The 25,020-nt window shown below is 40.3% G+C and overlaps 1 protein-coding gene across 1 annotated transcript in view; it reads left to right on the forward strand.

The window, feature by feature from the left end:
- The first annotated feature begins 6,314 nt into the window (after nucleotides 1-6,314).
- The window catches only part of dnah3 (dynein axonemal heavy chain 3), a 127,486-nt gene continuing 108,780 nt past the window's right edge, over nucleotides 6,315-25,020 (forward strand). The window contains 3 exon segments of the mRNA XM_052021268.1: nucleotides 6,315-6,426; nucleotides 21,868-22,090; nucleotides 23,490-23,559. Coding sequence (XP_051877228.1) covers nucleotides 6,412-6,426; nucleotides 21,868-22,090; nucleotides 23,490-23,559 — 308 coding nt within the window. The 5' untranslated portion in view covers nucleotides 6,315-6,411.

Below are 25,020 nucleotides of genomic sequence, written 5' to 3' on the forward strand. Positions count from 1 at the left end.
AATATTGCACTTAAGCCTCTCCCGAATATGCTTGTCCCGTTCCCATCAAATGTATCTACACTATTTGCTTCAACCACTTCCCTTCAGTAAATCCTCTTGGAAGATAACTTAAGAATCCATAGAATTTGTCGAGCTGCTAATCATGCCATAATAAAGCCAATCATGCAGTACTTCACATTAATGAATAACTATGAAGTGCATCAGTGATTGCTATCTTGGTGCATCTCCACTACCTTTCGTTTTAATTAATATACACAACTTTTAAAAAACATGTTTTTTTGGGAGTGAATTGGAAGAAATATATAATTTAAAAGATTCTCTCTTCTGCTCCTCTTGCAGTTCTGGATACTGTCCCTTTTTTCTGGCCTGGAGAGCAAAAAAACATGGATTATTGGAATCATTCCATCTTTATCATTATAATGTTGTTGTTGTTGTTGTTGTTGATCTTGTTCTTCCTGTTCTTCTTTTTCAACAGTCCTTCCAGGTTGAGGATGACTTGCTTCATTCTAATTTTGAGGAGTAGAAGATGCCTGTACATGAATTAGATTGATATATCCGTGGACACTGTTAATTTATACTTACTAGCCTTGATTGGCAAAGTCCATTGATTGGATATTTTATGAAGCCATGTGGTCCCGTAGATGATGGAAACAGCTAAACTGTTCAAGAGGAGGATCCAAATTAATCATGGCTTGGAAAATATTGTGTAAAAACAGCATTTTTCCTGAAATAAAATCAGAAAATACTGGAAATACTCTGTAGCTCAGACAGTATTTGTGGGAGAGGTGTTGAATTATTATTTACTTTTCTACTCTTCATAATTTAGGGGATATGAACAATTACTGTAGGTCTTTTTAACATTATTATGTAAAGTTAAGACATGGATCCTGAACAAATCATAACCAAACTCCCAAATGAAAATCTATGTAATAAAGCAGATTCATTTTGGCTTCACAGAGAGATGAAGTGAATAGTATAGTTAGCCCAATCAGCAGCATATCAGATTTCAGCTCAGAGTACATCAGTCTTCCATCATTTCAGGTTCACATTGCATTATGAAAACAAGATCCAAAACACTTTTTTTAAATTTACAGTTTACAAGTATTGATTAGATTACTTTTCTCATGTTGTACCAAAACCTTCTACACTTTCTCTGACATTCAACAACTGGCATGCTAAGTTTAGCATTTTTAAGGTTATTCCGAGCTCAGTATGCCTGTGTTCATAGACTTTGGTAATGCCAGCTAAATTGCTCCAAAATGATGCCCACAGCATGATAAAAACATTCTTCTTGGAATTATAGTTTGCAATCATTTTTTGGCACATGGTGCTATTGTGCAGATTTTGTTCTTCACCATAAATAAATGACATGGATGAAAGAATAGTTTGCACATAATATTAAGTTAGGAGGCTTAGTAAATTGCCTGGATGATTCCAGTTAAATTCTGTGGGAAGTTACAAAGAGTCAAAGTGTGTGAAAACAATTATGATGCATGGAGTTTTACGTGGAAATATGTAAGATCATTCATTTCGGATCTGACAATGACATGAATACTCCTCCTTCAGGATTTAGGGTCTTAGTTCGCAGGAAACACAATTAATCAAAAGCCCAATGGAAGTTTTGTCATCTCAAGGGAGTTTGAATTTAAAAGTTAGAAAGGAATTCTTTGTTGTACAGAAGTAAAAATAGAAAACGCGGGAAATACTTGGCTGGTTAGGCAGCATCTGTGGATACAGAAACAGTTAATAATTCACTAACTTTTTATCAGATCCTTCATCAGACCATTTATTGATTATACGGAACATTGGTCCGAGTCCATTAGAAGTACTGTGATAAATTTCAGGTACTGAACCTTAGAAAACTCTTGACCTGTGAGGTTCTTGACTAGCAGCAGCAGAAGTGTCCATCACCATAATTTGTAACCTCATGGCCCAGAATATCCCTCACTCAACCATATCCATTAAGCCAGGGGATCATCCCTGGTTCAATGAATAGTGTAGATGTCCATACTGGGAGCAGCACCAGGCAAAGCTAACCACAAGGTTTCAACCTACTGAAGCAGCCTTACAACTATGATGTTGTGGCCATAACAGAGACTTGGTTGAGAGAGGGACAGGAATGGGTGCTTAATGTTCCTGGGTTTTGATGTTTTAGAAAAGATAGGGAGGTAAAAGAAGGGGAGGGGGGGAATTGCACTGCTAATCAGGGACAATATCACAGCTGCAATCAGAGGGGTCATAATGGAGGGCTTTTCCACTGAGTCTATATCGGTAGAACTCAAAAATAAGAAAGGTGCAATCACTCTGATGGGATTATACTTCAGAACACCCCCCCCCCCCCCCCCCATAGCCACTGGGACATTGAGGAAGGGATATGCAGGAAAATTAGGGAAAGGTGTAAAACTAATAGGGTTGTTATCGTGGGGGACTTCAAATTCCCTTATATAAACTGGGGACTCCTTAGAGTAAGAGGTTTTGATGGCGCAGAATTTGTTAGGTGCATCCAGGAGGGTTTCTTAGATCAATATGTTGATAGTCCAACAAGAGGAGGGGCCGTACTGGACCTAGTGTTGGGTAACGAGCCTGCCAGGTGACCGACCTTTCAGTGGGAGAACAGTTGGGGAAGAGTGACCACAACTCCTTAAGTTTCAAGATAGCTATAGGTAAGGATAAGTGTGGACCTTGTGGGAGAGTATTAAATTGGAGCAGGGCAAATTACGGGAGCATCAGGCAGGAACAAGGGAGAATTAATTGAGAACAGCTGTTTTTGGGCAAGTCCACATCTGACATGTGGAGGGTACTTAAAGACCAACTGCACAGTGTACAGGACAGGTATGTTCCAGTAAGAAGGAAGGACAAGGATGGCAGGATAAGAGAACCTTGAATGTCAAGAGAGGTGGTGAATTTAGTCAAGAAGAAGAAGGACAAGTATGTAAAGCTTAGGAAGCTAGGATCAAACAGAGCACTTGAGGATTATAAAGAAGCCAGAAAGGAACTCAAGAAGGGAATTAGGAAAGCCAGTAGGGGCCATGAAAAGTCCTTGGCAAGTAGGATTAAGGAGAATCCCAAGGCATTTTATACATACATCAAGAACAAGAGAATTACTAGGGAGAGGATAAAGGAGGGAACCACTCAAGGATAAAGGAGGGAACATGTGCTTGGAAGCGGAGAAGGTGGGTGAGGTCCTTAATGAGCACTTTGCATCAGTATTTACCAAGGAGAAGGACATGGAGGATAGGGAGATCAGTGTGGAGCATGCTAATATGCTGGGGCATTTCGAGATAAAGGAGGAGGTAGTGTCAGGTCTCTTAAAGAGCATTAAGGTGGATAAGTCCCTGGGGCTTGATGGGATATACCTCAGGTAGTTGAGAGAGGCAAGAGGTGAGATTACTGAGGCCTTGACCAATATCTTCATGTCCTTCCTAGCCGCAGGCAAGGTCCTGGAGGACTGGCGAGTAGCTAATGTTGTTCCATTATTCAAGAAGGGAAACAGGAATAATCCTGGTAACTATAGACCGGTGAGCCTCATTCAGTGGTAGGGAAGTTACTGGAGAGGATACTTAGGGATAGGATTTATGAGCATTTGGAAAACCATAGCCTAATTAGGGACAGGCAGCATGGCTTTGTGCAGGGTAAGTCATGCCTTACAAACTTGACTGAGTTTTTTGACGAGGTGACGGGTGTGATTGATGAAGATAGAGCTGTGGATGTTGTGTACATGGATTTTAGTAAGGCGTTTGACAAGGTACCTCATGGGAGGCTCACCCAGAAAATTAAGATGCATGGCATCCAAGGTGAATTGGCTGTTTGGATTCAGAACTGGCTTGCCTGTGGAAGACAGAGGGTAGTGGTTGATGGGAATTATTCTAGCTGGAGGTCTGTGGCTAGTAGCGTTCCTCAGGGATCTGTACTGGGACCTCTGCTGTTTGTGATGTATATAGATGACTGGGATGAAAATGTACATGGGTGGGTTAGTAACTTTGCAGTTGATACGAAGATTGGTGGTGTTGTGGATAGTGTAGAAGACTGGCAAAGGATACAGCGGGATATAGATCAGTTGCAGATATGGGCAGAGAAATGGTAGGTGGAGTTCAACCCGGCCACATGTGAAGTGTTGCACCTTGGGAGATCAAATGTAAAGAGACAGTACCCTGTTAATAGCAAGACCCTTAACAGTGTTGATGAGCAGAGGGATCTTGGGGTCCAAGTTCATAGTTCCCTGAAAGTGGCTACACTGGTTGATAGGGGGTAAAGAAGGCATATGCCAGCTTCATTAGTTGAGGCAATGAGTTCAAGAGTCAGGAAGTTATGCTGCAGCTTTTTAAAACTTTAGTTGGGCTGCATCTGGAGTATTGCATTCAGTTCAGGTCGCCCCATTATAGAAAGGATGTTGAGGCTTTGGAGAGGGTGCAGAAGAGGTTACCAGGATGCTGCCTGGATTAGAGGGCGTGTGCTATGAGGAGAGGTTGGACAAACTTGGGTTGTTTTTGTTGGAGCAGCGGAGGCTGAGGGGAGACCTGATGGAGGTTTATAAGATTATGAGAAGCATAGATCAAGTAGACAGCCAGTATCTTTTACCAGGGTTGAAATGCCTAATACCAGAGGCCATACATTTCAGGTGATTGGGGATAAGTTCAAAGGAGATGTGCGGGGCAAGATTTTATTACACAGAGAGTGGTGGGTGCCTGGAATGCGCTGCCTGGGGTGCTGGTGGAGGCAAATATGATGGGGGGGTTCAAGCAGCTCTTCGATAGGCACATCAATGTGAGGGAAATGGTAGGATATGGACATTGTGTAGGCAGAAGGGATTAGTTTAGTTGGGCATTTTATTATTAATGTAATTAGTTCGGCACAACATTGTGGGCTGAAGCACCTGTTCCTGTGCTGTATTGTTCTGTGTTCTTTATGAACAACTGTCATAGAGTCATACAGCATGGAAACAGGCCCACAATGGCCAGTAGATGCTCATCCCTATTAATTCCATCTTCCAGCACTTGGCCTGCAGCCCTCTGTGCCGAGGCAATTCAAGCGTTCACACTTCTTAAAGTGCTGTCAGCAATTCTGCTTCCACTACTCTCTCAGGCAGTGTATTCCAGGTACTCACCACTCACTGGTGAAAAAGATCCCCTCTAAATCTCTTACCCCTTACCCCAAAGGTATGTCCTTTAGTTTTATTTACCTCTGACTAGGGGAAAAGTTTCCTGCAGTCTACCCTATCCATGGCCCTCGTAAATGTATATACCTCAATCATATCCCCTTTAAATCTCCTCCACATCAGGGGAAAACTCTCCAGTCTCTCCTCAGAATTGAACTTCTACATCCAAGCAACATCCTGGCGATCTCTGCGCCCTTTCCAGTGCGATCACATCCTTCCTATGATGTGGTGACCGGAAATACACGCAGTAGTCCAGCTGAGGTCTGACTGATGTTTTATAAAGTCTGTCTTTGGCTTCCTACTCCTGAAGCCCAGGATTAAGTTTCCCTGTACCATGGACATTCTTGTATTTCTCCAACTCTGGAGATACCCACATATCTCCAGCTTTTCCTTACAATTAGTGATGTGGAACCAGGGTTCAGCCTTGTAGGTTCTCACTGCGATGTCTCCAGTGCTTAAATTCACCTTCAATTGTTTTCTTGGGATAATCAAAATTATTTGGTTGTATTCAATTATGGTCATAAAAGGATTGATTTTATTTTCCAGTTGTGTATTTTCCAAATCTATTTTGTTTTTAAAAAGTCCTAATACATATTAATGCTGTAATTTTTAATGCATAATGTAAGCACGTAGGATTATGTTAATAATGCGCCAGAGAACTGTGGTTTATTATTATGTATTGACTGCGTTTTCCACTCTGTTAGCTGAGTGAACATGTGCACAGCATTGTTTTTTGGACACGCATTCCTTTCACTGAACTAAGCTCCTCAGACCAAGGACTGGAAGATCCCCTCCATTGGTTTCTATCAGTTTCATGTAACATCCCTGGGAACCTAGCAACAAGAACGCGGTAGCGCACAGCAACAGCGTGCCCGGATGTTATACAATTGGGATGTCGATACAGGTGAAGGGGGAAGACCATAACTTTATGAAGCACGCAAAAGTATTGTAGAATTAGACAGTTGGCTTGGTTAAAGAAAATATACAGAACAATCCAGTTCCATCATCTGATAATGACATTAGGGCGTCTGGAGACTTTATTTAAAGAGTTATTTGGGGAAAGTTGCGTGCTAGATTAAGAGAGGTCACAGTGCGTGGAAGCATTGTTGTCAATAAGACGCAGAGTTACAGCTTTCTGTGACGGAACAGAGACGTTCCTTCGGAGACCGCCACGTATGGTTATGTTGACGACTTTTCTCAGGGGCCAAGAGAAATTTTAAACGAAGAAATTGCATCCTCACTTACAGCCACCAAAAATGGAAGATCACGAGGTATAATCCCAAACCACTTGTGCGCGATTCCTTTTGCAAGTGTTTACGTTGCAAACATTTCTTTTGCTTATAGAGTTTTATGTTTTAATAAGTGAAATAAATCTTTGCATGTTCTAATTCAAATGGGAGTTGCTTAAATAGCCAGTCTGAAATGTTAGCGTACGTGGTACACATAACGTTTTGTTTTTCGCGCCTTATATAATATGTAATTTAGCTTTATTCGTAAGTTTAAAGCAAGATGCAAGTACCTTTGCTGTTTTTTTGGTTAAATGTAAAGTTCGCTCAAATCCCTAAATCATAATTTGTTGTTAATCACATTTGTTAATAACCATTTCCATATTCTAACATAATTTTGGTAACGTGCTTAAAAATCGACGTGTCTGTACTCCTAATTAATATTTTAAAAAAACAAATGCTGGAAATTCTGAGCAAGTTAGTCTGTATCTATGGGAAGAGAAACAGATGTAACGTTTCAGGTCGAAGACTCCTCGTCAGATTTTCAGTGTACGTGTAATTATACATTCAAGTTGCTTGTTATCAATGGGAATAGGTGGCCAGTCAGGACGGTAATAGAACACTACAACACAGTACAATGTTGTGCCGATGTTTTATCCTGCTTTATCTAACTCTTCCCTCCCACATAGCCCCCCATTTCTCTATCATTCATGTGTCTAAGAGTCTCTTAAATGTCCCTAATGTATCTGCCCCATAACCTTTGCTGGCAGTGCATTCCATGCACCCACCACTCTCTGTGTAAAGAACTTACCCCTGACATCCCCCTTATATCTTCCTCCAATTGCCTTAAAATTATATCCCCTCGTGTTAGCCATTGTCACCCTGGGAAAAAGTCTCTGACTGTCCACTCGATCTAGCCTCATCATCTTTGTACTCCTCTATCAAGTCACCTTCTCATCCTCCTCTCCAAAGAGAAAAGGCCTTCACTCATTCAATCTGTCCTTGTAATGACTGGAGCCGGACTGAAAGATCTCTCGTACTCTTAGCCCTGCATTTCCTTTAGTTCCAGGGACTTCCAAGCTTTCCTGCCATTATTTTCATGCTATTAGAACCACTTATTCTTTGCACCCTCCTGTTGTGCCAGACTCTGCACTGCTACCGCCACACAGTTATTCTGTGCACTATTACCATCCTCACATACCATAACACAACAAAGACATCCTCATAAGCTTTGTCACCACTAACAACATTTCTCTTAAAAGAAAATCTGGAGCTAAGAGAGGGCCCTGTCCTGCTTCTCTCCTTTAGAGAGGTCACCATGAAAATTGAGGGCAGGAGGGGCATGTTGGAGAGACGGGAATCTAGTTAAAGTAATAAGAGATTTTGTCAAATGTTTCATTTGTTTTAAACATAATGTTTTTAACTATTATAATTCAAAATTGTCTCTAATTTAATTTGTCTCTAATAAAAAATTAAACTGATTCTGAAAATGGAATTGCATGCATTGTTATAGAATCAAACATCATGGAAACAGGCTATTTGGCCAATCACTTGCATGTTGTTGGCAAGGGGGGAAAAACCTTGTCATCACCTTTACCCATTGACTTAAAAGTTAGTAATTTCCCATTCATCCAATATGAAGATACAGTGGTAAGAATTTGGGAAAAGTGTACCTTGAAATGGGAGAAGAGCCCTTTGGGAAGATTCAGTAGCACAGCCTCTAAGTGTATTATCAGTGTGAAGGTTAAGTTTAACATTCGCACTGATAATCTCCATTTCTTCACAAACCCTTCTGCTATTCAGAGAAATTGATGTAATTTCAGATAAAACTGAGACTGAAGCTGAAGTGTTTTATGATGGCCTATTGAATTTGGAAATAAGTTTCCAACCTTGAAATGAGTCCAAATTCTTGTTTAAATATTTTATTTCATGGGACTTCCAGATCAAAAATGAACTGGGTAGACACCAATAGTCAGAATTCATATTTCTTATCCTTGCAGTTATGTTTGATTACTGGAAAAGAACACATTTTTTGTTCTTGAGTATGTTTTTTGTTAAACTAGTGTGGAAGCTAGAAGATGGTCAGCAATGCCACTGCTTTTTTTTCAAGAGTGACGAGTTAAAGGGATTGTTAACTTATTTATTATTATTTAAACTCTTATAAATTACCAGCTAGTGGAAAATTGTGTATTTTGTGGGCAGTTGTGCAGAGAATGACATATATGCATTTGCTTATTGAGTTAGTTATTTAAATGAGCAATCTACTTAACCATATGGTAAATTATGCTGTTATTTGACTAATTTTTTAGACAATTTTGAGGTACAATTGAAGCACTACTACAGGCAGGTTTTGAGGGGGAATGTTTCTGAAACCACCCAGCAGAAATTAGGAATGTCAAATGTGTGTTTTAAAGAAAACAGTTACATTACTATTTCTATTGTCAAAAGCAGAATGTATAAGTCTAAGTTGCCAAACTTTTGGGCCCACACCACTGTGCATTGATTTGGAGCATGTTATCACATGTATGGCCTGCATTTGTGAAGATGGCTAATGTCATTCTCTGATTGAAAAGCAATACTGGAAATCTGAATTTAAAAGAACTAAGTGTTGGAAATACTCGGCAGGTCAGCAACATCCTTGGAGGAAGAAGCCATTAATGTTTTGGGTCAATGAACCCTTCATTAGAATTGTCTTAGCAAAACAGACAATTCTAATGAAGGGTTCATTGACCCGAAACATCAATTCCGTTTCTCTATCCACAGAAGCCTCTGACCTGCTGAATATTTCCAGAATTTCTGTTAAGGTGATATCCTGTTGGCTTTACTTGTTATCACATTGTCTTTAGAAGTACGTTGACTAACAAAGTCAGATTAGCACTTGGAGCATATATCAAGGACTTCATCCTGCTCTTTGTGGGAGGAAATGTGACTGTTGTTTGAAGCTTTCACCAGTAGCAGCTAAAACCAGTTTTTTTTTACAGTTAGCTGTCTTGCACTTTCCCAGAAACTGCAATATTTCTTCTCAATTACAGATGAATTGTATTTGGAATCTATCAAAGGCATGTTATCTCTATTATGCTTTCTATGTGTCATGACATCACCACTCAAATATAATGATAATGTAATATCTGCAGGGTTTGTAGCACTGAAAGTCCAACACATCCCATCTTATATAGAAGGTATCAGTATAAATTAGTTTTGTATGTCAGAATTGAACTTGGAATTGATTTGCTCTTGATTTATACTAGAGTGTTAGCGGGGAAAAATGTTGGGGAGAAAAAAAATCATTTTGCAGTGAAAATGGTGTAGCTGTAATGTGCATGCCTGATAACGTTAGTGAGAAGCATGTGTGAAATTGGTCTGTGTGCTTCATTGATTAAATATTGGTTATCTGCCAGTGTTATTTCCATGTTTATTGGCAGCTTTGCCATTTAAAGGCACCTTGCCTTTATTAAGGGGAGGTGTACTGCAACTTTGCTTAGATGTGTCAGTGCTGTATGATGCAAATAGCAGGTGGAACAAGATTTCCTGATGTTACTTTGGAGGTTCAAGAGTTGTGCACGTTGTGTTAATTACAATAGGAGGCAATAGAGTAGAAAGGCAATTTCCCTAGCTTCAGTGGACAGGTCATTGTGTGAATTATAGTACCCAGGACCAGGGAAATTTAATGATCTGAGAAGGGCTGCAAAGTAAATACTGTAGCTGTGCTACTTCCAAACTTCCCATCCCTACTTTTCATCAATTCCCTGCAATCACAACCTATTTCTTCAAACCTCCTACTGCTGCTACAACCATACTTAGTACCTATCAGTTTACTTTCATGTATCTATGTCATATTGATACATTATTGATATGCACATCCTCTCAAACTTTTTGACCGTTGACATGCACATGGAAAGCCAAAGGGAGCCAGCAGTCATCAGTCTACTGGCCTCATTAGAAAAATTAGAAGTATTCTAATTGGAATGACAGGAACTTGGACACCTTGGTATTAGCCCATCTTGTTCTCCTTTCTCGCTGAAATCTATCTCACACTTGCACAGTCAGCTTGGCACATGTTTGCTGCTTGAGGTGCCACTCAAATATTCCACCAACTCTTGCTAAGTACCTGCCTTCTCCATTCAGGAAGAGAAGTTAGTTCCAGACACAGATGGTCACCTGATCTTACTCTTGCAGGTACTTATCAGAAATCAACAATCAAGATAGATTAGAGTGTTGCTTAGAGGGATTTGCATTTGGAGAGTTGCCAAATAGCATTGTATAAATACAAAGGGAGAAGGTGTCGAGGAACTAGCTTGCCAAAGAACACTTGCCTGATTCGATCAAGTTTATAGAAAACAGGTTGATGGGTTTCTACCACAAAATGCTCAGCCCATTTTGTGTTGGCTCACTTGCAAGCTGTCGGGTGTCAAATGGTATGGAGGAGTCTGGCACCAACCTCCAATGTACTTTCACGTGGCATGAAAAAAGTAGTCACTTTATGAACACTGCAGACCATCGGCATCAATTCTGACTTTCAAAGCATGACATGGAGCTTGGATAGAGGCTTTCTCATTCTCTTCATGCAAATCTGTATTATGTAATCTCCAGATTGCACAATAACTAAACGTTGAGTCAGGGGAAAGTCTTTGTTTTGAATCTTCATGCAAAGTATGCAAAAAAAATGGGAAGTTGGCTATTGCTTCACGGGGGAAAATTAATCCATTCCTTACACTTAGAAAGCGTCACCTGCTTGATTCAGCAGCCACTGAAGCTTGGAATTGATTTGGAAATAGGTGGTAGGGCCACACGTATCTTCAGAAGAGCTGCAGCCAATGGAAGTGCCTTGAACTGCATAAATGAAAGAGATAATAAATGGTGTGAATTAAAAAAAGGAAGAGAGGAAAGACAAATTGGCAGATGATCCATCAACTGCAGCAATTTAAAGGGAAACTCTAGTCTTGAGCTATCTTTTTTGGAAGATTATATGATGCAGCCTTGTTTAGAAGTGCAGTGTGCCAGTAAGTTTTGGATGCATCTAGTGGAGGAAGGAAAAGCAAGTAACTCATCAAAATGCTCAATAGCAGAGTTTCAGAGGTGTGCATCATGGGTTCAAGACCATCAGGAAAGCTGGCACATTAGAATCATAGAGTTACACAGCATGGAAACAGGCCCTTTGGCCTAAATCATCCATGCCAACCAAGGTATCTTCCTGAACTAGTCCCATTTACCTGCATTTGGCCCATGTACCTCTAAACCTTTCCTATCCATGTATCTCTCCAAATATTTAAGCATCCAACCTATCCAGAGCAAAAAGCAAACTGCTGGAGGAACTCAGCAGATCAAGTGGCATCTGTGGAGGTAAAGGGATAGTCAATGTTTCGGATTGAGGCCCTCCCTATCTAGCCTCTCTTTATAACATAAGCCTTCCAGTTCCAGCAACATCCATGTGAATCTTTTCTCCTTATTGGTAGGCAATCAGACCACACAATATTCCTGGTGCAGACTCACCAACGTCCTTTACAGCTGTAACATGATGTCCTAACTCCTGTACTCACTGCCGCGTCTCATGACGGCAAATGTGCCATATGCCACCTTCACCACCTTGTCAACCTGTGTTGCCACTTTCAGGGAACTATGTACTTGGACCCTTGGGTCTCTCTGTTCTACAACACTCCCCAGACCCTGTCATTCACTGTGTATGTCCTACCCTGGTTTAACTTCCCAAAATTCATCACTTTGCAATTGTCCTGGTTAAATTCCATCTGCCGCTCCCTGGTCCACTTTCTGAGTTAATCTAGATCCTATTGTAGCCTTAGGCAACCTTCTTCACTATCTGCCACATCACCAATCATGCCACCTACATTCTCATCCAAATCGTTAATGTCATACTAGGGATATGCTGACTATCCCTAATCAATCCTTGCCTTTCCAAATACAGATAGATCCTGTTCGCAGAATCCCTCCAGTAACTTTCCCACCACTGATGTTAGGCTCACCAGCCTGTAGCTCCTTGGTTTGTCCTGTCAGCCCTTCATAACTAAAGGCACAGCACTAGCCACCCTCCAGTATTTTGGTACCTCACCCATGGCTAAGGAAGATACAAATATCTCTGCCAGGTCACCTGCAATTTCTTCCCTTGCTTCCCACAATGTCCTAGGGTAGACTTGTTCAGGTCTCAGGGATTTATCCACCTTTATATGCCTCAAAACGGCCAACACTCCTCTTTTGCAATATTGGTCTGTTTCAGGACATCACTGTTCTTTTCCCTGAATTCCCTAGCTTCCATAAGCTACTCCACGGTAAATGTAGATGAGAAGTGTTCATTTAAGACCTCGTTCATCACCTGTGGCTCCACACTATTCTCTTCCTAGTTACCCTAGAAAATCACTTTGACTTGAACTTTACAGTCAGTAGCCGATCTGCTAATTGGGACATTGTCAGCTTGATTTTTCTGAGGTTCAGGTTTGGAAATATCATGTGTAGTCATTAAGTCTTGGCTCCCAGCACCTTCTGGTGATCGTTGAGAGCAATGGCCGAAGGCCAAAGCAACAGAACTTCATTTTTCTGCACCTGAGCATGAAAGCAAGTAGAAAATGATCTTCCTGCTTACAAACTAGTCAGTTCTTCCATCAAAATTAGATAATTTCATTTTGGTCATGGAAAAGGGTATTCCTAAGATCTTCCCTTTGTTTATCTTATGGCAAATCCAAGTTTTATTTTAAACAAAAGTTTATATTTAAAAAAGGAATTTATTATCAAACTGGACTAGATTGTCACGGGTTAATGTAGGGGCAAGTTTCATAAGAAAGTTTATGCCTTCATCTTTTGTCATTGAAGTATATGCATTTAGAACTTCAGAAAACTAATAAAGTAACTGATCTTTTATATATAAAAACTTTTATTTACTCTTAAATACAGTCTTATTAGGTTAGATTTATTTGTGAAATTGTTGAGAAGCAAATAATACTCTGTTGTTGACTTTAGTCACAGGATTATCCAATACTTCCCAGTAGTTATACAAGAGGGTTGCCTGGTTTACCACCTCTGCCTCCTGACCGCTGTTGTGAAACTTCAGAATTATATAAGGTAAAATAATTTTTGTAGTGAGAAAGAAAGGATTAAGCTTATCATAGGGAAAGATAGTTAAGTTAATTTTCACTCATTACGAAGGTTTCAAGAAATAGTGCTTAAACCTTAATTTCCAAATATGAATGTAAAAATGAACATTTGAAAACTATACCAAAATGCTACTGCTAACTCACACTGAGGGAGCCTGGCAATGTTTTCAGGATGTCTGATTACTTATTAAAGTTACTTATTAAAATTCCACATTGATCACTCACTCCTCTCCCCTTCTCCTACCACATTTCTGAATTTTCTGATTACTTTGCAGAGAAAGCATCTTGGAAGAAAAATTACTTTTACTGCTGGGTATTTCAATGACAATGTATATTCTCAAGTTTTTTAATAAAAAGAGTAGTTAATACACTAAAATGATATCTTTCAGAGCCAGAACAACAAACATTTCATTAGTTTTCAAAAAGGCACCTTGCTTCACGGTGGTGTGGAACCTAATGTGTAAGTCTGTGAAAGAGAATTAAAAATCAGGATAAAAAGCAGAAAATATGTATTCAGAAACAGTATTTCATAGTTAGTCAGTCAAAAGGTAATGAAAAGAGAGCTGTTTTACCATGACACAGTAGGCTTGGCAGATAAATTATTCTGTTTGAGCTACGTTAAAGGACACATCAAAGTAAGATAGCCTAAGGTGCATTTGTTTAATGTGGTATCATGTAATGAATACATCAATTCCATTTTATAAGATATCTTTATTAGTCACATGTACATCAAAACACACAGTGAAATGCGTCTTTTGCATAGAGAGTTCTGGGGGCAGCCCACAAGTGTCGCCACGCTTCCGGCGCCAACATAGCATGCCCACAACTCCTAACCCGTACATCTTTGGAATGTGGGAGGAAACTGGAGCACCTGGAGGATACCCACGCAGACACTGGGAGAATGTACAAACTCCTTACGGACAGTGGCCGGAATTGAACCCTGGTCGCTGGTGCTGGAGTTTTTTGAAGAAGGAATACGTACAATGGATAAAAGGGAACAGGTGGATGTATTATATTTAGATTTCCCGAACGAATGTGATAATGTGTTGCATGAAAGATTATTGTGGAGAATAAAAGCTCAATTTAGAGAAGGTAACATATTGGTGTGGATAGAAGATTGACTGCCAAACAGGAAAAAGAGACTAGGCATAAATGGGTCTTTTTCTGATTGACAAGTTGTAATCACTTGTAATCATAAAGTTGTAATCAACTTTATGTAAATGACTTGGATGAAGGTATCAAAGGTATCATTTGATAAATTTGCTGATGACACAAAAATGGGTAGGAAAGTAAGTTGCGAAGAGGACACGAGACTACAAAGAGATATAAATAGTTTAAGTGACTGCGCAAAGATGAGATCTATGGGCAAGTGTGGAATTTTCTAAGGAAAAATAATAAGAGTATTGTCTAAATAGTGAGAGATTGCAGAGTGCTTAATACAGAGGGATCTGGGTCAACACACACAAACCGCTGGAGGAACTCAGCAGGTCAGGCAGCATCTATGGAGGGAAATAAACTGTTGACATTTCAGATTGAGACCCTTCATCAGGACTGGAGAGGAAGAGGGCAGAAGCCAGAATAAAAAGGTAGGTGGGGGGGAGAAGGGGAGTATAAGTTGGTAGGTGATAGGTGAGTCCAGGTGAGAGGGGAAGGTAGGTGGGTGGGGGAGAGGGGATGAAAGGGAATGATGTGAAAAGCTAGGAGGTGATAGGTGGAAGAGGCAGCCAGAGAAGAAGGAATCCAATAGGAGAGGACGGTAGACCATGGAATAAAGGGAAGGAGGTGGGGAACCAGAGGGAGGTGATGGGGAGGGCAGGTGAGGGGGCTACGGGAAAGAGGGGAAAAAAGGGGGGAGGAGGGGGAAAACAGCGGGGTTACCAGAAGTTGAAGAAATTGATGCCTTCAGGTTGGAGACTACCAAGAATATGAGGTGTTGCTCCTCCACCCTGTGTCTGGCCTCAATGTGGCGGTAGAGGAGGCCGTGGATAGACATGTCAGAATGGGAAGTGGAATTGAAGTGGCCGGCCACCGGGAGATCAAGGCTGTCGCAGCAGACGGAGCAAAGGTGCTCGAAGAAGCGGTGACCCAAGTCTGCGTCGGATCTCACCGATGTAGAGAAGACCATACCAGATGCAATAAATGACACCCTCAGATTCACAGGTGAAGCACTGCCTCATCTGGAAGGACTGTCTAGGTCCCTGCTGAGGGAGGAGGTGTAGGCGCAGGTGTAACACTTTGCACGGTTGCAAGGATAAGTGATAAGAGGGTGATCGGTGGGGAGCGATGAGTGGATGAGGGAGTTGTGGAGGGAGTTATCCCTGTGGAAAGCAGAGATGGGGGGGAGAGGGAAAGATGTGCCTGGTGGTGGAAGTTGTGGAGAATGATGTGTTGAATGTGAAGGCTCGTGGGGTGGTAGGTGAGGACAAGGGGAACCCTATCCCTGTAATGTCGGGGTGGGAACGGAGTGAGAGTAATTGTACGGGAAATGGAGGAGCTGAGGGTGAAGGCTGCATTGATTGTGGTGGAAGGGAAAGACGACATCTCAGATGTCCCGGAATGGAAAGCCTCATCATGAGAACAGGTGAGGCGGAGGAACTGAAAGAAGGGAATAGCATCCTTGCAAGTGACAGAATGGGAAGAGGTGTAGTCAAGGTAACTGTGGGAGTCAGTGGGTTTGTAAAAGATGTGGGTGGATAATCTGTCTCTGGAGATAGAGAGATCAAGAAAGGGGAGAGCGGTGTCAGATACGGACCAAGTAACTTTGAGGCCAGGATGGAAGTTGGAGGCAAAATTGATGAAATTGACAAGCTCAGCATGGGTGCAGGAAGCAGCCCCAATGTTGGGGAGCACTATCGGTGTAGTCTTGGAACATGGATTGTTCTATGTAGCTGACAAAAAGATGGGCATACCTTCTAGATGCTGGAATCTAGATGAAAAACACGATGATGCTGGAGGAACTCAGCAGGCCAGGTAGCATCCTTGGAGAAAAGCAGGTGGTCAACGTTTCAGGTCAGGACCCTTCTTCAGGACTCCAGTAAAGGCATTGATCATGGGAACTCAGGGTTATGTTGTTGAATTAGAGGAAGGGATATTTTGGATGGCACAGTGGCGCATCAGTTATTGCCACACAATCCCAACAACCCGAGTTTGATCCTGATCTTGGGTGTTGCCTATGTGAAGTTTGCATGTTCTCCCTGTGACTGTGGGGGGTGCCTCCAGGTGCTCCAATTTTCTCCCACATTCCAAGGACCATGCTATTGGGTTAATTGGCTCCTAGAAATTACCCACAGCATAGGTAGGTGGCAGGAGAATCAGGGAGGGGTTGGGGTAGATGATGTACATGTGAGAAAGAATAAGATACAGGAAATGTGGGGGAATGAGGCAGATGGGAACACTTTGAGAGTTGGTATAGATTCAGAGGGCCAATGGCCTCTTACGTTGGAAGAAAATATGAGGGTAAACTAGATTCTGTCTTGTTAGAGATGGTCACTATCTGCCACTTATGGTGCCAAAGTTACTTTCCACTTATCAACACAAGTGCCTATCTCGTCCTACATGCATGCATAGACGGCCTCGATATTTGAGAAGTTGCAATGAAACTGAACACTGTATAATTATCAGCAAGCTTCCATCTGTTCTACCATTGATGAAGCCAGTGGAGGTGGTTTGGTCTTGGTCTCCAGCATTATGAACTCCCTGAATTGATGTCCTGTGGTAGGGATGTTTGGCTACAGCAACCACATTAATCTTTCTTTGTGCAAGTCATTGGACATTTTACTAGGTCACCTTGATACCATAAGACATAGGAGCAGCATTCAGCTCATCGAGTCTGCTCCACTATTCGATCGTGGCTGATTTATTATTTCCCTCTCAACCCCATTCTCCTGCCTTCTCCCCGTAAACTTTGACGCCCTTACTAATCAAGAACCTATCAACCTCCACTTTAAATGCTGTATACCCGCTCTGCTGCACTCTGTAAGCCCTGCCTTTATTGTAAGGAAAGTGTCTTTTACCTTAGGAATTCTGATCTTTTCACCCCTCTCTGGACCAAGTGATCTTGTTAGAACTTGAACTGAACATTGGTCACTGGAATATTGGTATGTATGCAGCACTTGATAGCATCATTGACAACACCTTCCATTATTCTACTAATGATAATTTGCGAGCTGAAAACAAAAAAATGCAAGTTCTGGAAACCTAATGTAGAAAATTATGGAAAAACTCAGCAAATTAGGCAACATTTATGGAAAAAGAAACAGTTAACATGTCAAGTCAAAAACCCTTCATCAAAGTCCTTCTGATGTAGGGTCTTCAACCCGCAATGTTTATTCTGCCTCTTTCTACAAATGCTGCCTGACCAGCTGAGCTTTTCAGCATTTTATGATTTGAAAGTTTACTGACTGACAGACAGGGCAGAACCTGCTGTAATACTCATCCACCTTGCAATTAAGGATCACCAGGAATTCCTGTGTTTTATCTCAGTTCCTTACCCTTCTCCAAGTCTTTGGGATAGTAAAGAATACAGAACTATAAAATAGTTCTGTAATGGCTTAATGATGGTCATTAACCATTATTGTTCATAGCAATTGATTGCTGCATAGTGTCCATTAATGGTTTTTTTTGCTGTATACAGGCAGGAACTGCTTCCTTTATTCAGGAGTAGTGAATGGAATTGAACATGATGTATCATCAGTGATCTTCCACGCCCCTGATGAATGTAATGGAAGGTTATTGATGATGCACTGAAGATGGTTGGACTTAGGATGGTGCCCTGAAGAACACACTGCAGTGCAGTCAATGCTCACTGCTGCTGTTGTGAGTCAGGGAATAGTGGTACATGAAAAAGTTGTTTGGCCAGATTATTATTAGCCATATGTTCATTGCATAATATTACTAGTGGCAAAACGAGTCAGAATTTTATTTTTAACATTTTATTGTGCTTGTCATTCCAGTTTTAATATTTTTTTTTGCTTTGCTGTGTGTTTTTTTTTCGCCTGGATATTGTTGGGAAAAATTCTGAGAGTGCACGTACAGTCTGTTCTTAATAATCAAAAATTTAAAAAAAACTGAAGGTGCTGAAAATCTGAAATAAAGGCAGAAATTGCAGGAAGCATTCAGGTATCCAGTGAGCATCTGTGGAAACATTTCAGGTCCAGACTGTAATTGATCAGACAGAAACATAGTGGTTATGTTTCTATTTCCTTTTCTGTGACTTTGCAGTTGAAAATATTTAATTGCTGTAATAATCAATAGCCTTCTCATGCCTTATAATCAAAATGTAAACACCAGACTGTGGCATTTGTCTTTTTTTAACTAATACATTGTACAACAGTTTATGTACAACAGTTTATGCAGAGTTCTAGTCAGAGAGTTCTATCAGCCAGAATCTCTTCATCTCCTATGGAAAACTGTTAGCAGTATGAGGACCTTCCACTTCTTTTATGTAGTAGGGTACAGGACGTATGCAAATCCAGAAAACTGCAGATCCTGGAAATCTGAAATAAAAACAAAACAAAATTGCTGGAAGCACTTAGTTCAGGCAGCATCTGTGGAAAGAGAATCAGTTAACATTTCAGAGCTGGGACTTTGCTCAGAACTGGAAAGTATAGAGTAAGACTGAATGAATGTGACAGGAACCCACTTTCAGTCTGCGTTTGCTCTAAGCTGAGAGAAGAATGATTAACATAAGATGAGTTAAAGCACTGACCAACAATATATTGAAGCATCACAATGCTATTTTAAAGCAGAGATTCACTTAGTTTGATGGGATATTTTTTGCAGTTTGGTCCTCCAAGGTCTCCACAAATTTGCATAATTAGATAGGGAAGTATTACAGTGATTCGGAGAAGGCCGAGTTGCAGTTGCTGAACTGAGGCCAAGTACTGTTGTTTCTTGGCCGATTTTCCATCCATAATACCATAGCCCCTTTTATTTCATTGCCTTCATTCTTGATGACGAGCCCCATGTGTGACAACTTATCAAATGTGCTTTAGAAGTTTGTATGCATCACATCAATCATGTTTCTTTCATTGGCTTTCTCTTGCATCATCAAGTAATTCCATCAAATCACTTACACATGATTTGCCTTTACTATCCATGCTGGCTTTCTCTAATCAATACATACTTGTCCATGTGACATTTAATTCTGTCCCTCATTATTGTTTCTAGAACTTTCTCCATCACTTAGGTTAAACTAACTGGTCTGTAATCACAGAGTTCATCCCCACATCCTTTTTTTTCGACTAAGGAGGAAACATATGCAGTTTTCCAGTTCTCCAGCACAACCCAAATCTATAGATGTTTGGAAAGTTATGGCCAAGGTGCCTCTAACCAAGGACAATTTTCCTTTGTAGCACCTGCTGAAATAATAACCTGAGAGCAACTTCTAGAAGCACGAGTTTCCCTCCATTTTAATACTTAAATTCCACTTCCCAGGATTTTTGATCAGGTGTTATTTGCAGCAGCCCTTAATAGCTGATGGATCTCTGTACATTCTATCCACTGAGGAAGCACATTCTCTGTGCCTGGGCATTGTGTTCAGGGAACTTGTATAAATTATAAACATGAGCTAAATTTGTGCAGTGTTTTTTAGTCTTGCATAATATTGTTTTGTAACATCATGGCACTGTGCTGATACTGGATAACCATTTGTCAGGCATTTTTACTTGGATGTTTTTAGGAGTGGCACCAGTGTAGTTAAAACAATTACATGGAAAGTAATTTGAAGGGCTCATCTATAATCTGGAGAGAGTTGATTGGAGTGTGGGGACGATAAAATAGGGTGACTGTAGGACTGATGTAAATGAGTGTGTGGTGGTCATTACAGACTTGATGGGCTGAAGGCCTCTTTCTATGCTGTATGTCTCCGTGCCTCTGACTTTTGAGTACTGAAGAAAAATTTCAATACCTTAACAGAACCTTTTAGACCTTTAACAAGTATCAAGACCATATCTTGAATAGGGCATATTTTAAGGAATGTAGAATTCTTCATTTCTTTAATCTGTTTTGTTACATTTGGGGTACAGTATACTTTTCTGCAGAAATTCTGTTTCAGAAAACATGCTCTAAAGGTGGTGACAGCAATAAACGAGCTAATATGACCACATACCAATCTATTTTGACTTGGATTTCTCATGTGAGAACAATCATCTCATTTCATTTATTAACCAGGAATTGATTATTATTTCTTATAAAGGTGGAATAAGGGGCTAGTTTTCAAATCTCAGCTTTGGTGACTGAATCCTCCTAAGTATCAACACAAAGGCTCTATATGTATAGCAAGTGGTTTGAAAGTTGTATTTATTTGAAAGATACTAATAATTCCTATTAGCAATGTGTAGCACTGAGTAATTTGACTGAGCAAAATTTCAATGGGCAGTTAATTTTATTTTAATTTTTGAATGTCTATTGTATGTTAGATTTTTCTCCATTGTTCCACCTTTCTTTCCTTGTGCTCCGTACTAAGTTGTCTGGGTGCAAAGGCAGCCATTAATGCTGTTCTAAAACTATCCAAATATTAACTGTGCATGGGGAGAACTTTATGTCCAGATTTGGGCCACTTGACTCAGTATAACCCCAGTGTGATACACCAGTAATGTGCAGCCATTCATATAAGGCTCACAACCACAAAACAATCACAGTAACACATTTAAAAGTTAAAGTAAGTACATTATTTGGAGTATGTCTTGGCTGAATCGTGACAAATGTAGCTGGTTGACTTCAAACCAATACGGTGGTCATGACCCCTTTCCCAAAAACCATTAGCATTAATTTTGTAACAGGTTAAAAGATGGACCTTGTATCAGACAATACTACAATGATCTTGCTGCTGCTTGAAGTTAGATTGTGGTCTTAAAGTGAAACATTTCACTACTGTTGGTTGTCTTACCTTTTGCCACCCAGTGATGCCTGCAGTACAATTTATTTTATGCCCTTTTTGATGTCTGGCACCTAGGCAATTAATCAGTCACCTAATGTGCATTGGCTAAAGACCAAAAGGAAGCTGTGTCAAATTGTAATTCAGCCAGTGTATAAGATTTCTGAACAACTTAGAATTGCTGAATAGCTGTTGGATGCAATTAGATATTGTAAAATTAGTGAAAATTCAAAATTATTTGTGGAGATCATTTTTTTTTTAAAGATCTTGGATAACATAATAAGTTGGAATAAAGTTAGAGGATCTCTTAACAGCCAGTGATTATGTTTTTTTTCCAATAGTAATAGAGTAAGAGTGGAAAACGAAGTGAAGGAGTGATGTTCATTGGAAAAGACATATGCCCAGAATATTAGGGACTAGGACCAAGGTTATAATTTTAGGACATATTTAAATATGTTGATGTCATGTAATATTCTTGATATTCTGTAATCTATAATGTTTGCTTTCCAGACTGTCATGCATCACAGCCAATATCCTCCCATCATGCAAGACATATCATGGCCTTTGGCAATCCCATTCAAAGAGCAACGCTACTATAGAAGTCCAAGTGAATCAATTGGCAATAACTACACACCGACAGCAAGTAACTTGAAGATAAAAGATTTGAAGAAGTCATGCCGTACTCAAAAGGTGGCTCCAGTAATGCCAACCTGCACTCTGAAATATTATTCTCGTATCTTTTCAATATAGGTTGTAAGAATTTATACAAATGTTTACTTTATCCCTATGGAGGGAAGCCAGTTATTTATAAATTTTGTTGTGCTGAGTCACATAAAAGAACAAAAACCTGTTTCTGTGGTGATGTGGTGCATTTTTATGTAACATGTTGTAATTGTGTCTCAGTGTTTGATGATAGAAACGATTTGCTAAGTACTTTTTCCTGAGGTATAATAAGGGGATTTTTAAAAGAATAATGTATTTAGCCTTGCATAATATTGTATTGTAACACAGTGGCACTGTGCTGAAACTGTCAGATATTTTTACTGGGATGTTGAGAACTGTTTGCTAATGGAAAGATTTCCACTTCTGTCTTTCATTCTACTTCATTTCTAACTGCACTCACTACAGTTAAGGTTTTTAGGAACGAACCAAACACTTGATTTAAAGACACATCCTGCTAAATTAAGGGCAAAGCTTGAAATAAATCGCATGTAGTTAGTTTGTGATTAGGTAAAAATTCTGGATTTTTTTTTTGCAAGTTGGTGGTCTAAGTTCATTGTATCAATCAACTAGAGACTGCAGCTAGAGGAAAATGCCACAATAGCCTAAGAAGGACTGGACATCCTTGCTATTGGGTAACTTGTGTTAACTGTGATGGTATAGATGTCCTGAAATATTGCACTTAATTATTTAAGTGCTAGCTATAGGTGGAGGAGGAAATACCAGGTTAGATGGGCAAGAACCTTATGGGTTCTCCAGTTTCCAGCATCTGAAGTCTTTGTCTTCAAGGTTCTCCAAAGGGCTCCTTGCTCTCTCACCTAGCTGCCTTAGTCCTGCTCTCTGAATATCATTCCCTAAACACCTCCACCCAGCTTCCCTTTTTTACTTTGAAAACATTCTCAACTTAGTGAATGAACTGTACTTTCCTTTCTCGTACATCTCTTGCTGTTAATGAGCAGTCCCTCAGGATATTTGTTATAGTAAGAATGTTTTGCAAATCTTCCTTACCAAATTGGATCTTGTGGCTCATATAGTATTTGCATAACAACTAATGCCATCTTGACAGTAGATTAAGACCATTGGGTATTAATTTGGTGTCAATGTGAAGTGAAAATGTGAAGGGGGTAACAACAGTTGCAAAGAAGTAAAATTGGTGAAATAAAGGGGTCAGATCTTCCAAGGCATTTTTGAATTGATTGCTATGGCATGAAATCAATGGAAACTCCCTTTATTTGTGAAAACAGAATTGCCAAAGGTACATTAAACTACTGGAAAAATTATGAAAAAAATCCAAGCAGAAGTTATTACAAGTGTCCAAAACTATTATTTTATATGGGTTACAAACGTTGATTTCTGAAGCATAATCTTAATTGAAAAAAGAATAATAGATTAACCTTAACTGACCTGTTCAGCTCTCAAAGCATCTCCACCTGCCCTAAAGAGGCGCAAACTTTCAGACAGAAGCAAGTCTATCAGCAATGGGTAATTTGTACATTATTTGTTTTCTCCATATGATATCCCATCAATTGTCGTTGCTTTGAGAAATACAAATGATTACAACTAGAAAGAGAGCAAATAGCATTGTAAACCTGAGACTAATGTATCTTTGTTCAGTTAGTCTCCATTCTAGAACAAAGAACCTACTGTTAAATAAACATATTCTGCTGAATGATTCACATTGACCATAAGACATAGGAGCAGAATTAGTCCATTTGGCCCATCGAGTCTGCTCCACCATTCGATCATGGTGATTTATTTTTCCCACTTAATCCCATTCTCCTGCCTTCTCCCCATAACCTTTGACGCCCTTACTAATCAAGAACCTCTCAACTTCTGCTTTAAATATACCCAATGACTTGGCCTCTACAGCCGTCTGTGGCAATGAATTCTACAGATTCACCACCCTCTGGCTAAAGAAATTCCTCCTCATCTTTGTTCTAAAGGGATGCTGTTCTAATCTGAGGCTGTGCCCTCTGGTTCTGGACTCTCCCACTGCTGGAAACATCCTCTCCACGTCCACTCTATCCAGGCCTTTCAATATTCAGTAGATTTCAATGAGATTCCCCCTCATCCTTCTAAGTTCCAGCAAGTACAGGCCCAGAGGCATCAAACGCTCCTCAAACGTTAACTCTTTTATCCCCAGGATCATTCTCGTAAACCTCCTCTGGACCGTCTCCAATGCCATCACATCCTTCCTTAGATATGGGGCCCAAAACTGCTCACAATACTCCATATGTGGTCTGACCAACACCTTATAAAGCCTCAGCATTTACATCCTTGTTTTTATATTCTAGTCCTCTTGAAATCAATGCTAACATTGCATTTGCCTTCCTCACTACTGACTCAACCTGCAAGTTAACCTTTAGGGAATCCTGCACTAGGACTCCCAAGTCCCTTTGCACCTCCGATTTCTTAATTCTCTCCCTGTTTAGAAAATAGTCTATGCCTTTATTTCTTCTGTCAAAGTGCATGACCGTACACTTCCCTATGCTGTATTCCATCTGCTACTTCTTTGCCCATTCTCCCAACCTGTCCAAGTACTTCTGCAGACTCCCTGCTTCCTCAACACTACCTGCCCCTCCACCTACCTTTGTATCATCTGCAAACTTGGCCACAAAGCTATCAATTCCATCATCCAGGTTATTAGCATATAACATGAAAAGTAGCGGACCCAACACCGAACCCTGCAGAAAACCACTACTCACTGACAGCCAACCAGAAAAGGCCCCCTTTATTGCCTTCTGCTAGTCAGCCTATCTTCTATCCATGCTAGTACCTTTCCTGTAATACCATGGGCTCCTATCTTGTTCAGCAGCCTCATGTGCGGCACCTTGTCAAAGGCCTTCTGAAAATCCAAGTAAACATCCACCGACTCTTTTGTCTATCCTGCCTGTTACTTCCTCAAAGAATTCCAACAGATTTTTCATTGCAATTGGTTGAGGA

This window comes from Pristis pectinata, chromosome 8 (assembly GCF_009764475.1).
Source record: "Pristis pectinata isolate sPriPec2 chromosome 8, sPriPec2.1.pri, whole genome shotgun sequence".
NCBI lineage: Eukaryota > Metazoa > Chordata > Chondrichthyes > Rhinopristiformes > Pristidae > Pristis > Pristis pectinata.